This window comes from Dermochelys coriacea, chromosome 13 (assembly GCF_009764565.3).
Source record: "Dermochelys coriacea isolate rDerCor1 chromosome 13, rDerCor1.pri.v4, whole genome shotgun sequence".
Lineage (NCBI taxonomy): Eukaryota > Metazoa > Chordata > Testudines > Dermochelyidae > Dermochelys > Dermochelys coriacea.
Window position 1 is genome coordinate 6,327,718 of NC_050080.1, and position 15,330 is coordinate 6,343,047.

At 42.5% G+C, this 15,330-nt stretch overlaps 1 protein-coding gene across 5 annotated transcripts in view; it reads left to right on the forward strand.

Moving 5' to 3' along the window:
* Positions 1-13,498, forward strand: part of CHRNA4 (cholinergic receptor nicotinic alpha 4 subunit) — a 32,702-nt gene extending 19,204 nt beyond the window's left edge. For 3 of the 5 annotated variants that reach the window (XM_038369664.2, XM_043495825.1, XM_043495826.1), the window contains 2 exons: positions 2,599-3,979; positions 12,913-13,498. In XM_038369664.2, coding sequence (XP_038225592.1) covers positions 2,599-3,979; positions 12,913-13,038 — 1,507 coding nt within the window. In that variant the 3' untranslated portion in view covers positions 13,039-13,498. Of the gene's footprint in view, positions 1-2,598; positions 3,980-5,622; positions 5,804-12,912 lie in introns of all 5 variants that reach the window. The other 2 variants (XR_006275395.1, XM_038369666.2) reach the window with 2 other exon arrangements.
* Positions 13,499-15,330: the final 1,832 nt, after the last annotated feature.

A 15,330-nucleotide genomic window follows, 5' to 3' on the forward strand; every position in this document is an offset into this window, starting at 1 on the left:
TATAGAGAGAGAGAGAGAGGGATGGTGAATCTGAAATGCTTGAACAATTTAAGAAATGGTTTGACCCACATCTTTGCAAGCCCATCCCCCAAGCCAGGGAAACAGGGCTCTCAAACTAAACTCAGCGGGAGTCACAGCATTGAGCTGAGCAGCGACAACCCATGCTACAGCACATTACATTCTACCACAGCATGAAAGAAAAGGTTGGTGAAAAGGTAACTTCTTTAAAAACCATTGTCACACGCACAATGCTGAACATGGGACATTGTTCAGTATGACGTATGTGCATTGGTCCAAGGGCTTGATTACACAAATTAGCAACATTTGCATTTGACTCAACTTATTCAGTATTTTTTTCGCTTATTTGGAAAATGACCTTCCCAAATAAAATATTATCCTTATTACGTGTTGTGCTAAAATCTACAGGCCCCATTGTGCTAGGCCCTGTACAAACTTATAGTAAGAGACAGTCACTGCCTAAAGACCTGACAGTGTAAATAGGCAAGACAGAACAAAGGTAGAAGGGAAAAAAAGATTAGCCCTTTGGGTATAGCTACACTGCAATAAAACACCTCCGGCTGACCCATGGAAGCTGACTCAGGCTACAGGGCTCAGGCTGTGGGGCTATAAAACTGCATTGTAAGTGTTGGGGCTTGGGCTGGAGTCTGAGCTCTGGGACCCTGTAAGAGAAGAGAGTCCCAGAACCTGGGCTCCAGTCTGAAAGTCTGCACTGCAATTTTATAGCTCCGAGGCCGAGTTAGCTGACATGGGCTGGCCATGGGTGGTTTAGTGAAGCGTAGCCACGCCCAGATGTGAAGTATCTTCCCCCACAATAAATCTGTGTCTGAGATGGGCATAGAACAGATACTCTGGTCTTAACTGTGACAGAAATAGTTACATTAGAGAGTATCCAGAGGAAAGCAACAAAAATGAGAAGAGGCTTAGAAAACGTGACCTATGAGGAAAGGTAAAAAGAGTTGTGTCTGTTTCATCAAGAGAAGAGAAGGCTCAGAGGGAACCTGATAACAGTCTTCAAACATGTAAAGAGGTCAGTGCTTAGTTGTTCTCCATATCCACTGAGGGTAGGACAAGAAGTAATTGGCTTAGTTTGCAACAAGGGAGATGTAGGCTGGATTTTAGGAAAAACTTGTTAACACCAAAAATAGCGAAGTACTAGAATAGGCTCCAACGGAGGCTGTGGAATCCCCCTCATTGGAGGTTTTTAAGAACAGGCTGGACAGACACCTGTCAGGGATGCTCTAGAGCTACTTAATCCTGCCTTAGCTCAGTGGGCTGGACTAGATGACCTCTTATGGCCACATCCAGCCCTACATGTCTATGATTCTATGATTAAAATATCATTGATTAGTTCATCACAAACTTTGTTGTGTTGTTACTAGAGATGGCCTAGACCAACTTCTCAGGTCCAAACAACCACAGACATGGTGGAATTTTGGATCTGGAGCCAGTTCTGAATTGTTCAGCTCTAACCTGTTTCCAGTAGTTATTTTGTAGGGTCAACTATGCTCCAAAGAAAATTCAAGACTGACCAAATCACAATAAACCAGAAATACAATATTGCAAATTATGCAAAATCTAAATGGGGATATTTCCCCAGTTACCTTGACATGACAAGCATATTTATTTTATAGCAACTTGCATATGTTAACTTCATTCCATAGTAATTATGGATTTCCCATTGTCACCTGGAGACACTCACTGGTTTCTTTTAAGCTTGCTGTATAAGGAAATTGGAGTCCTGGAAAAACCCAACTATTGCCACATAACAATAGTGTCCTGAACAATGGTTCTTTAGTGCAGCTGCCTGAAGTTGAAGTCTACAGGTGTCAATGTTAGCTGAGCGAAGGAAGCTGTAGCCTATGTGTAGAACTCAGTGACTGCAGAATCAAGAGTTTTGTTTCTATTATTATTAATCAGATATTTTCCCTAGGTTTCCATATAGCAACCTTCACAATTAATCCCATTCTGCATAGTCTGCAGCCATGCCACCTGATGGCATGATGCTACCAGTACTGTAGGATTTACAAGCTACTGACAAGCTCAGGCCTGGTCAGTAGTTAGATGGAAGAGCATCAAGGAAAATCTAGGTACAGCAGGAGGTGTTGTAACTGACTTAAAAGTGGGCACAGTTCCCTGTGTCTGGTTTGAACCATTGCCACAGCTGTACTAGGGGGCACTTGGCTGCTGGAAGGATTCTTTCTTGGATGAGCTGTAAAGCAAAAGCCCTGGTCAGTTCTGAATTTAAGTGCTTGATTTGTATAAGATAAGATGAGGCCTGACATTTGCCTGCCTAAGCTGGCACCTGCAAATCAAACATTTGTGTATGCAAATAGGTTTTATAACCCACTTGCTATACTACACATACGCAATTTTCATGCACCATTATAGCTCTCGTATGTGCCAATGCAAAAAAAGTGCCTTGGAACTCATTAAATATCCCATTGCACATTTGGCAAGAGTTGGGAAGTTAACAACATCCCAGATTTTTTGAAAGTGTGAGCCATATTTTGCAAGGTCTGTGAACTAATTTTAAAGCAATGGATTCTAAATTTCATCTTTATCTTATTTTCCCCTTAGTGCAGATGGGGACTTTGCAGTCACCCACCTGACCAAAGCCCACCTTTTTTATGATGGAAGAATCAAGTGGATGCCCCCTGCTATCTACAAAAGCTCCTGTAGCATTGATGTCACCTTCTTCCCCTTTGACCAGCAAAACTGCACCATGAAGTTTGGCTCCTGGACCTACGACAAAGCCAAGATAGACTTAGTGAGCATGCACAGCCATGTGGACCAACTGGACTACTGGGAGAGTGGAGAATGGGTCATCATCAATGCCGTGGGCAATTACAACATCAAGAAATACGAGTGCTGCACAGAGATCTATCCTGATATCACCTACTTCTTTATTATCAGGAGGCTGCCCTTGTTCTACACAATTAATCTGATCATCCCCTGCCTCCTTATCTCCTTCCTGACTGTCTTAGTCTTCTACCTGCCTTCAGAGTGTGGTGAAAAGATCACCCTTTGTATCTCAGTGCTGCTGTCACTGACTGTGTTCCTGCTGCTCATTACGGAGATCATCCCTTCCACCTCCTTGGTCATCCCCTTGATTGGAGAGTATCTGCTTTTCACCATGATATTTGTCACCTTGTCCATCATCATCACTGTCTTTGTGCTCAACGTGCACCACCGCTCCCCCCGCACCCACACCATGCCTGACTGGGTGAAGCGGATCTTTCTCGAAGTTGTCCCACGCCTCCTTTTCATGCAACGGCCCTCAGTGGTGAAGGACAATTGCAAGAAGCTGATTGAGTCCATGCACAAAATAGCCTCCTCTCCGCAGCTTTGGTCCGAGACCGAAGTGGAGCCTAAGTTTACTACCTCCTCTTCAAACAGCCCTCAGAGCAAAGAGCCATCACCCACCTCTTCCTTCTGTGGCCATCTTGAGGAGCAAGCCAAACCCCAGACTGTTGGTAAATCACCTTCTCTCCAATACTCTGTGCCACACCAAGAGCTGGCACAGGCTAGCTGCTCCTCACTCCAGCCCCCCTGCCATCCGCTGAGTGACACCCAGTCCACGTCCATCCCCAAGAGCAGATCATTAAGCATCCAGCAGATGTACAGCCCAAATAAAGTAGAGGATGGGAGCATCCGCTGCAGATCCAGGAGCATCCAGTACTGCTACCTGCAAGAGGAGTCCTCCCAGATCAACGGTCAGACCAATGGCTCTCCGGCATCTCAGCAGTATCATCTAAATGAAAAGCAGCCCCAAAGCAAAGCTTCCCAGTGTAAATGCAAGTGTAAAAAGAATGTGGCAACCAGCTCTTCGGAGCAAGGAATCAAAACTCTCAGCACCAAAGAGCAACACGTTTTGCTGATGTCCCCTGCCTTGAAGCTGGCAGTGGAGGGGGTCCATTACATCGCAGACCACTTGAGAGCCGAGGATGCAGATTTCTCAGTAAGTACAATTGGCTGCCTGCCACCCATTGTGATTGTCAAACAAAACAACTCATGTAACTAGAACTGGCTGAAAAGCAGGTCAAACAATCCCTTCCACCCCTTTGTAGTGTCCACATTTTCATGGAAAACTTTTCAAATTTTGAAACATCTCAACCAGCTTTAGTTATACGCTTGGCTGGGAACCAGTCAATGAGCATTGAGGGCCCTCAGTGTCTTCCAGGGTTGGGGCTCAGGTTAGCAGTGCTTCCCTGTTGCTACTGCCTATTTCATGATCTACCTGTACAGGAGAAGATTGTACTTGTTGTTGAGCACCACATCTGTCATTGCTCTTTTAACCTTGACAGCCACCATGTAGCTTTCAACAAATTGGCTTTGCTTAGGAATGCCCTGTGCTATTCCTCTGGCACTGGGTCTTGTTAAAATAACCATTGTTTCTAAGCTTAGCACACTGCAGCTCAGAGTTGTAGCTTCACTTGCCTATAAATAAGAGATGTGGACACCATTTTATAATGATACAGCAAAGAACCAGAACACTTGGTGAAAGCAAATAATACCAGACGGAGCTCAGCTGAGCTCTACACACCTTACCTATGGTCCTGCAAGTTGTTAAACACCTCCCATGAGATGCTGAGCACCACAAGTGAAGGTTTGATAGGAAAAGTTATAAAATCATGACGAATGTGGAGAAAGTGAATAGGGAAGTGTTATTTATCCCTTCACATAACACAAGATCTAGGAGGTCACCTGCTGAAATAAATAGGTGGCAGATTAAGAACATACATAAGATAGTACTTCATACAAACCACAGTCACTTATGGAATTCATTGCCAGAGGATGTTGTGAGGGTCAAAAGTATAACTGGATTGAAGAGAATTAGATAAATTTATGGAGGGCAGGTCCATCAATGACTATTAGCCAAGATGGTCAGGGACACAACCCCATGCTCTGGTGTCCCTAAACCTCTGACTGCCAGAAAGTGGGATGGGACAACAGGGGATGGATCACTTGGAATTCCCCTGTTCTGTTCATCCCTTCTGAAATGTCTGGCATTGGACACTGTCAGAAGGCAAGCTATTGGGTTAGATGGACCATTGTTCTGACCCACGATGGCCGTGTGTTCAAATGTAAATTACATTGACTTCAGTGGTAGCTGAAGGTGCTCAGCACCTCACAAGAACAGGACCCAGCTGTTGCAGAACATAACTCACCCCTAAAGCTATGATCTGGGAAGGGAAAGCTTGTACCTCTGCAAGCATCAGATAAAAAGCAAAAAGGAGAACTCAAAGGCAGTCTCTGCTGCTCATTTGTTGGGAACTTGACCACATTTTACTTTACAGATAAGCCTCTGGACCATCCCTCTTCTCTTCTGGATCACAGCTGTGTCACAATGAGTTAAAACTATATGAGTCAAATCCTACTTTTATGTATTCCAGTGTTAATCAGAAGTATTTCCAATGACATCAATAGAATTTGGCCCATATATTCCCCATGATTTAATTAAAGAACATCATTTCCCCACTCTTTATCAAAATAATGGTACCTTCCATTTCATGTAAATCTCTTTATGTCAGTATAAATATAGTATTGAATACATGACTATATTGGATTCTTTGTAATCCATCCTTTTCATTTGCATTATAGACAGTGTGTGATGAAAACCACTAGTGCTTGCCTTCTCCTCTGATGCCACGTGACACTTTCCCCTTGTGAAATGGTCCGATATCTTTAGGGTAGAGCTGCCCCCATCATGACTGTCAATGTACAAGAGAAAAGAACAGCTTTGTCTTCTGTAAATGAAGACTCCACCACACCAGTCTAATGGGTTAGTGGTTTAAAAATATCCAGCATGAGAACGCATAAACACATTGGAAAACTATGACCCTAGGGACCATTGATTCTTTAGCTTTCCCTGGGAATAGATGCCAAATCTACTATGTTAAGTTGCTTTATTTTTTTCTCTATTCCTTGCTACATAAATAAGCTTGCTTCACCAGAGTTCAGCACCATAGAGACTCTTGCAATTCCCTCAGAAAATAGAAGAGAAAGGACTAGTAGAGAAGATCTGTACCCCAGTGTTTTTTGTAGAGTGGAGCACTTGAGCTATCGCCACTGACTTTCTACCCTTCCCCAATAGATTTTGTGGTTTGCTCTTGTTCTGAATCCAGAAAGGAAATAGCAGAAAGAAAAATTACAAATGTGAACTGAAGATTAATTCTTAGGAGTAGAGCTGACGGAAAAATGGGGATTCTATAGGAACGTCCAATATTTCAGTGTTTACTTTCATCCTGACTTGGGATGAAAAATCAAAAGCATTGAAATTTGTCATGGAGTGAACATTTCCAGAACATTGCACCAGCTTTCCTACCCTTAGCTACAACTTCAGAGACACTGAACCTATGCTGCTGACGGAGTATTTTCAGAGACCTACACAGCATTGCAAGGGAGACAAAGTTTCTCTTGAAGCTCCCGACTGTTGGGGTTTTTTTTTAGTGTCATCGCCACAAGGGACATATTTCTAAATGAAAAGTAAATAGTTCATTTAATTAAGTTTTCCAATCAAAATAAAAATGGGAAAGCAGGAAACAGCTGTCTTTTACAAAACATGTCTGCATGCAAATCTGGGCACATAGTCACACTTAGGGAAATGACTGAAAATTGAATACCTCCAGTATATCATAGAAATGCCATTAGAGATTTCTTACAGACTGTGATGATCAAGATAAGCTGTATGTCAAACCTGAGCTAGAATAACCAGGTTGCCTTTTCATTACCACCTATGCATTAACAGCATGATCTGGAAACACAGACACTCATGTTATCACAGTGATATCCATTTATGCTTGAGAAATACACTATTTCCTCTGAACAAATGAAGGTTTTACCAGTAATTAGTACCCCAAAATGGTGTGCTGCTGGTAGCCTGCATTACTTGCTCTTTGCCTACTATTTAGGATGCTTGATTCAGGAACAAATGTTCAAAGTGTCTTGGAAGGTAGCATTATACTGTGACAGAAAAATCATCCTCTGCATTATAGTAAAATAAAAACAATCTGATAAAGAACCTTCATGTTCAAACCACCAGATCTTTCCACTGGCTGAAGATTCTAATACTGTTCCTATTCTTTGGAAATGATAGGTTGCTTTGTCGGCAACATGGAATAGTTAATGGTCCAGTCCATTTAAATATTCCGAACCTTTCCCCCAACCCAAATAAATGTATACTATTGCTTTAAAGAAATATAAAGGCTAGGGAGGTGAATTTTCAGTTGGAAATGAGTGACTAATTTGTAACCAAAACTGTAGTCATCACATTTTGCACCTTCTTTTGTTCATAAAGGCCATGATCCAGCAAGATAATTAAACTCATCATGACTAATTCTACGCATGAATATTCCCACTGAAGTCAATAGGAACACTCACATGCTTATAATCCATTACCTAGCTGAATCAGGGCTACATTGTCTGCAGAAACCCTTCTTTTTCTCAAAATGTATTAATCATGTAGAATTATTTGCCCATTAAAGTCTCCAGTAGATCTTGCTCTACAGGTTTTTCACAGCTCTTCATTGTAAGGATTCAATACACTACATTTGAGCTGATCTGAGTGACTTGTAAGTCCCATTGTATTGTTCGTGTTCCCCCATCCTAACTGGGTGATTCTGACTCTTAGAATCAGAATTCCTGCACAAATACTCACACTTCTGAACTGGATATTTGCTTCCTGCATATGTTCTGCAATATTTGCTTAAAAGTCACTATTTTGGCAACACTGCCAGGAATCTCATTTCTAGATTAATGATGGAAAGCAAATTCAGGGGAGGTGATATATGAAGTGATTTAAAAATAAAATTGGCATGATTATTTGATGCGGGAGAGGGTTGCAGAATTTCCCTCAGCTTTATTTCTAACAGCGTAGAGCAGACACTCTTGGGGCCGCTCTAACTTATACCACAGGCAATGGCCCATCTTCCAGACAGTGATCCCTGGAGTACATCAGCATTCCAGCCATCCCTCCTTCCCACGCCAATCCCATATCCCAGGGGCTGAATGGCACTGGCATAGGAACTGGCTAGATAGGTTCATCTGTGAACTCATTCTTACCTGGAAGGAGTCTTAGATGGAGAGATCTGGCTATTTTATAGCCCCATATCATTTCCCTCAAACAACCTGGGGTGAGCCTCTTAAAGCTAAGTAAAATACGGATCAGTGGTTGTGTGCCAGGTATTGACATCTGTATGCAAGTTGCTGGTGATGTCTGTATAGATTGCACTGTGTGGAAATTGCTGTATAGAGGGCAGTCTGAAGGAGAATTTTAGTCAGAGGGAAAGACTATAGCACAGTTAAAAACATCTAATTTCCCTTTCTTCCTAGTCTTTTTTCATCTCCACTCATCCTTTCTCGTTTCTCTCTTCTGTGCTCTGTCTGTGGTGCTGAATGCCAGTTGACCAACATTTGATGCAAATCCATCTTCGAGAAGAGCTGAGTATCCAGTGAAGATACAATCAAATTTAGAAGCAAATTTCAATGAGACTGCTTACAGCCCTCTCATGTTTCCTTTCCTGGACCAAATCAAGCACCTAATGCTTTACTAGCGCAAATACATCAAGCTTATTTTTACCTTGGGTGCTAGAATATTTGCTAAAAGTAATTTTCCACTTGTGCATTGGATGATGAAGTTCAAAATCTGTGCTTCGTTGGTTACATACCTAAGACATCAAATTGTGAAACAAACAATCCCCCAGAACTTATCTAGCTCTCCCACGCAGTACAAATGTTGAATGTCAAACTATGAGAGTCACAATCCAATCACAGACCAGCACTGGCTCTCATCAAATGATGAAGAAATCAGAGAATCTCATTAGTTGCTCATGGACAACTGATGAACAGTGGGGAGGAAATGAAATTCATAGTCTAAATTGCCCTCTCTGAATTATCAGCCTGATCCCAAACTCAGTGGGAATTTTGCCCTGGCTTCCAATAGTTGTAGGATCAAGACTTATTCACTCTATTTTGTATTTGAAAGTGATTCTGAGCATTACACAGCCATCATACCACCATTAAGAGATCAATTGTGCAAGGTGATGAGCAGTTTGGCCCCAGGCCAACAAAGCATTTAAGCACATGTTTAGCTTAAATCATCTGACTACTGCCATTGACGTGAATGGGATAGCTCCCATACTTAAGAGGTTTTGCTGAATCAGAGCCAGACCACTCAATACCTGGCAGGACTGAGCCCCAAATGGGTCTGTTTAATGGCAGGGACAAGGCCAGGGGGGCTAGGTACTGCTATGTTGACACCCATTCACCCATTGACGAATAGGAAAGGTATAATTAGTTGCAACCATTCCTCTGATGAACAATTTGACCAAATTCAGTTGTGGTGCTTGGCCCCTTTACTTCTGCATCCTTCTCCCTTACATATCACTGGTATGTCATTTTAAACCATCACGTCCCTCAGCCCATGCGGCTTCCCGCAGTCCCCATTGGCCTGGAGCGGCGAGCCGCAGCCAGTGGGAGCTGCGATCAGCCCAACCTGCGGACGGGGCAGGTAAACAAACCATCCCAGCCCACCAGCGGGTTTCCCTGATGGGCCACGTGCCAGAGGTTGCCAATCCCTGTTTTAAACAGACCTCCCACAGCAGTGGGTAGAGCATACCAGTCAGTCATGATCATTTGTGAGCATAGTGTCGGAGGTACTTGTCTGGTGGATGTACTGGGCACAAGCAGCAGTAGGAGAGTTCTATCACTTTAGAGGCCCCATTTCCTCTCAGTAATCATCTCTTCTTGAGGTTACACTCTGTAATCTGCCTCTAGTCAGGTCAGGAGCGTAGCCCTGGCCCACCCACTTATCATCCAGGCCCACACAAACCTGAGAGGGGTTTAGTGCTGCTACAGCGGCCCGGAGTGTCACTCGGGCACCTGAAATCCAGGACAGAGCTCTGCGCCCACCCTTCAGACAGTGCACTCCAGCAGCTCTGCCTTGCCATTTTCTGAGCCGCCCATGCCTGCGCCCAGCTCGGCAGGTGAAGCCCTGTGCCTGGGGGCACCAGGACTAGCAAGATGGTGTGGTCTCGGGGGAGAAGTTGAACTAACAGTGTCATTGCCCGTCTTCCTGAAAGTTGGAGCCCACCAAAATTTCCACTCTTAGCTACGCCATTGAATCAGATTCTCATTAGTCTGGGCTGGAGTTAAAACTGGCCTATATAACGTATGGACTAGGTTCAGATCACTCCACCTCATGAAATGTAAATATTTTGTTTTCCCCCCTTTGAACTGATTTCAGTAGTGAATCTGAGCAAGGATTTTAATTGCCCAATAGAGTTTATTCACAGACTGCTTGATATCAACGTAATGGGACTCTTGGGGAATTAAAATATATAGTCATGGAAATATATGTTAGATTCCATGCACAGTTTTGTACTCCTTTGAAGGGATCTGAGATCTATGGAAGTGTAGGCAGTGGTGATACAAGTTATATGTGTGTGTTTTGTTGCAGTGGATGGATCATCGGTAACATGCACGCAACTGTGCACCTCTAGCACTCGGATTTTGACCTGTATTTTGGCTAATTTTAAAGAGGGCCACTCAAAGTTGTTTGAGGTGGATGATACATCACAAGGAGTCCAAATGACTCAAGTTGGAGCATTACATGCCATGATCACATTGCAGAGTTGTACCATCTGATGTCACAAAATATTGGAACTGGGCAAAGAGGATACAAAGTGATTTATGAACATGTTTGTGAATAAAATGTGATGAGGTCTATCTGGTGTTAACAATGGGATGAAATTAACCATTGTTTGAAAATATTACAGTGACCGTTTGTGAGAATGTTTATGAATCCCTGAAATTTCATGAATCTTAGTACAAAGAACAATGTAAGAGACGTGTATTATTTCTTATTCACTTCTCATCATTTGTTATTCTCCTATGTAAAAAGCTGGTTCTCCATTCAGATAGCAGAAGCAATACTGGATGACTTGAGCAACAAAAGCAAGTAAAAGGAATAGCAAATTATCAAAGATGTGAACAGTTTACAAGTGTGCCATAGGCTGAAATTTGTTTGCATAAGCCATTCAGTGAACATTTATTAATGACAAACACACCTGAAGATTCATGATTAGTTTGCAAAGGATTTGTGAGCCAACACAAGAGCTAAATGCAGGCAACTTATTTAAAATGAATAATTCTACCGGCTCTACAAACATTGCAGCGTATTACACACAGAACTTAAACTTTCATTCCGTCTTTGACATGTTATGATTTCTCTGCAAACTTCATGACTTATGACAAGCTCAAACTCTGTTGTGAAACCATGACTAATGTAGAAAGAAAAGACCAGAGATGTTTTAAGAAAGTGATTCCATTGCATTCATGGGAGCTGTTTTGTTTGATTGTATGTCAGATCATAACATTGTGTTAGATGGTAACTAGAATGGATATTTATGATGCCACTAAAACTGAGACACCATGATCCTTGCTCAGCTGAAATGACAGATTCGTTGACACTTGAATAGCTTCCTTTACCTTCAACCTGTTTAAGAGGTTTTCCAGCAAATTTAGGAGTCCCTTAACATTGAGCAACCTCGTTTAAGGTCTCCTACCAGTCACTTTTTGTTTCAGTTGTACTAATTGCTCACAGCAACTTGCAAAAGCATTTATTTTAAAAGTGTCATGTACATAGGATTGTTACTGATTAACCTTGGGTTAAAACCACAGCTATTTTCACCATAGTTTAGTTCCATGAAGTAGTAAATACTGAAGTTAATTAAAGCAAGATCTCATGTCCCCTTCACAGGATCATGAGGGTATCTATTACACCTCTTGCCTGGCATGAGGCCCTGACTAGCTGGATAAAGCACTGATAATCCAAGGGAGGAATTTTCCAAAGCACTCAGCTCCGCCTTAACTCAGTTCCCCTTTTTTAAATAATGCTGCAGTATCATTTTAACTCTTCAAAGATTTAGGACAGTGGAGAGGGGTAAGTGCTGGGACTTAAGACAACTGGATTCTCTTCCTACCTCTGCCAATGACTTGCTTCATCCCCTTCAGCAGATCACTTAACCTCAATAGGCCTCAGTTTCTGTATCCATGAAAGGGGCATAGCTACACCTACCCACTTTTGCAAAGTGCATTGAGATCTATGGATGAGAAACAGTGCAGTATTAATTTCTTATTCATGGTTGAGCTGGTCACTGTCACCTGAGATGTGTTGAGAATATCAAACACCAAGCAGAACATTATAGGAAATGTTAATGGGAACATCCGTATAAATCAAGACTTTGGTCTGTTCAGACCTCTTTTTTGGGGGAAAAAATCGTGGCTGCAGTATAGTAGACAAGGTTGTGATGTGCATGTGGGTCTTTATTCCAAGAAATGTTCATCGAGGAACATTAACTCCCCCTCTGCTGTACAGAAATCTATTTGGCCTTCCCAGAGAGAAGATGTTGGGTAAATCCTTCCATAGCAATGTGAGAGTGGGGCAAACAGGAACAGACATGATCATTTCTCTTACTTGCTGGCTCATTTTCACTTATGACTCAGCAAAGGCTTCCTGGAGTGGGTTAGGGTGTGTTAACACCTCAGTGAAGATGTTTAAGCACGGGGAGAAATAAACCTTTCCTCCCCAATTTGAACCTCTGCCTAATTTGAGCCTACAGTTGTGGTCCATGGAAAATGGGTTATTGCATGTTGAAATAAGCCTAATGAGCTATTTGCGGTGTGTGTACAATTGTTGTAATTAAATGTGCAAATTAGGCATATCAGAACTGTCTGAAAATCCATCCCTTTTTCATATTTAATAGAATTCATTCCTGCCATTGCACAAGGTGCTTGAATGTAAAACAGATGCTCTCTCTGGCTAGGTAAAAGAGAGACATTGTCCTTTCACCATAAGAGCCCTGGTAACATCCCTTGCCTCTGTGTTCTCAGGTGAAGGAAGACTGGAAGTATGTTGCAATGGTGATCGACAGAATCTTCCTTTGGATGTTCATCATAGTCTGCTTACTGGGCACCGTTGGTCTCTTCCTTCCCCCTTGGCTGGCAGGAATGATCTAAGAATAGCTGTGGAAAGAACAAAGTGCACCCCATTCTATAGATTTTAGTCCACCTGGAAGAAGACAAAAGGAGAGAGCTGGAGACAGTCTCTATGAATAATTTACTACATATCTGCACATGAATTGTTCAGAGCACACTGGGGACTCCTTCCAAGTTTACATTATTTGGCAAGCCATCCTCATCTTCTATATCTATTTTAAGGGGGAAATTGTTATTAAAATTTATACATAGCATGGTGGCATTCATTGACATATACGCTACAATGTAAGAGTGCAGGCGTGGTCCTTAAGGCAGTACTACCCGAAGCATTATTTACAGACCGGCCCCTGGCAAATTAAGCCCATTAGTCTTGAGGGGTTTCAGTGTGTCCTGTGTAATAGGGTCACGCCGTCAGGATGGAACAGTTCAGGACTGTGTGTCCCTGTAAACGCTGTTTAATAAATAAAGTTTCAAATTTGGATTCCTGGGCAAGAGACTGTCTGTGTGTCGCGGGGGGTCCAGCTGTAGTCACGTATGGCCAGACAACAAAGGGTTTGAGCCTCTGGAAACAGTTACCCTGATCAAAGTCCCAGCAGCAGCAGCACCCTTATCAAAGTGTACAGGCCAAGCATTGAAGTCTTTACTCATGCAAAACTGCAAGAGTAAGATTTTGGCTTGAGCAAGGACTGCATGGTTTGGCTCAAAGCGTCTTTCGATCCATCCACATTAGCCTTTGCCTTGATTTCCTTTTCTTAATGGAAATATGCTTGATCACAGACTTCGGCTACTGCAGAAGGCCTATAAGCTGGACTCTGTCTCTGTGTCTATCAGCAAAGCGTGAAATGCTTGGCACTTGTACAGTAAGGCTTTTAGTATTAAATGAGAGAAGGGGATGCAGTCATACATAGTGGCCTGTTAAATGCAGACACTTGCATAGGATACCTAGATCACACATATGGTGGCTTGGATTGACATTTAGCCAGCTAAAGGCATTGTGGACTAAATTCTCAAAAGCCATTCTGGATGCCCCAATTGAGACATTGGATACCCATAAACATTAGTCACCTCTGACAAGTTTGGCCTATGTGCAGAAGTAAATGTCCATCTGGACAGAGTCAATGTTATTGAAGGCCTGTGTTATACAGGAAGGTGACTCGTTCCTCTGTGTATTAAGGTTCTCTTTCTACATGCACTTCACTTTAACAACCTCCAAGACTTAAGAAAATCCAACATGATGGTGTCTTGGATGGTTCAGGGTGTCACTAGGATGCTTGCAAAGTTTCATGTTGAAGGTAGTTTAAAAATATACCCTTATAGTGCATGTTAGCAATATCAGCAGTTTCAAGTCCTAGTGGGTTATCAGCACTTAAATACAACATTTATTTGAATAGCTGCAATAGAGCATGCATTTGATTGCTTCTGGCGCAGACATCAACATTTGATAAGGCTCAAAACCCACCATTGTTGAATGTCAATTTCAGCAACAGCATCTTCTGAAGATGGATCGATTTACAGTAGTATCAGGCACAAAGACTGGTCAGTGCTATGATCAAACTGTCAGAAGGCCCAGGTCAACCTTCAAAGGCAACATTATTGAGGAGTCATGTTGACTTTCATTGGTGTAAACAGCCAATGGCCTTATTTTGACCTGATCGTTTCTATATTTTGAATAGGTAGGAGGATCAGTGAAGGCCGGATGGATCAGTGATTTGACAGCGAAGCCAGTTAATAAGGTGAATGAGTTGCCACAGTGATTACCTTTTCACCACTGAAGACCTGGCTCCAACTCTTGCTCATGTCACATTTGAAATGAACGTTGTGGTCTAACACTAGTCCCCATTTGTCCCCATGATTTAATCACCACTGTGGGGAGCTCCACTTCAGCAGTGGTGAGATGGGGGATATTATCATTCAGGCTGGGAATCCATTGGCAGAGATTAGTGCCGCACAGTACCTGCCTGAACCTCACCTGGTCCAAGCTAGATCTATAATCCCCTTGCTTTCAATGTACCCCAACACTTTATGAAAGAGGGAGAGGGAAGGATGAAGTGGAGGGTGCATAGAGAGACTACACTCCAATGGTGATTTCTCCACAGGGTTCCCAATGTTCCCTAGGACTTTTAGCCAATATTCCTTCATAAAACAAATGATGGCGCTTCCTAAAAGGCCTGAAATAAAATATTTCCAAGTTCTCTTTGCTTTCTTTCTATCCCTTAGTAAAGTCTGTGAATGGCCAGAGAGAGATAGAATTGGAAAGGCGCAAACATATTCACATCTCAGATAAAACTGGTCACCTCTATGTTTTCCAATTCA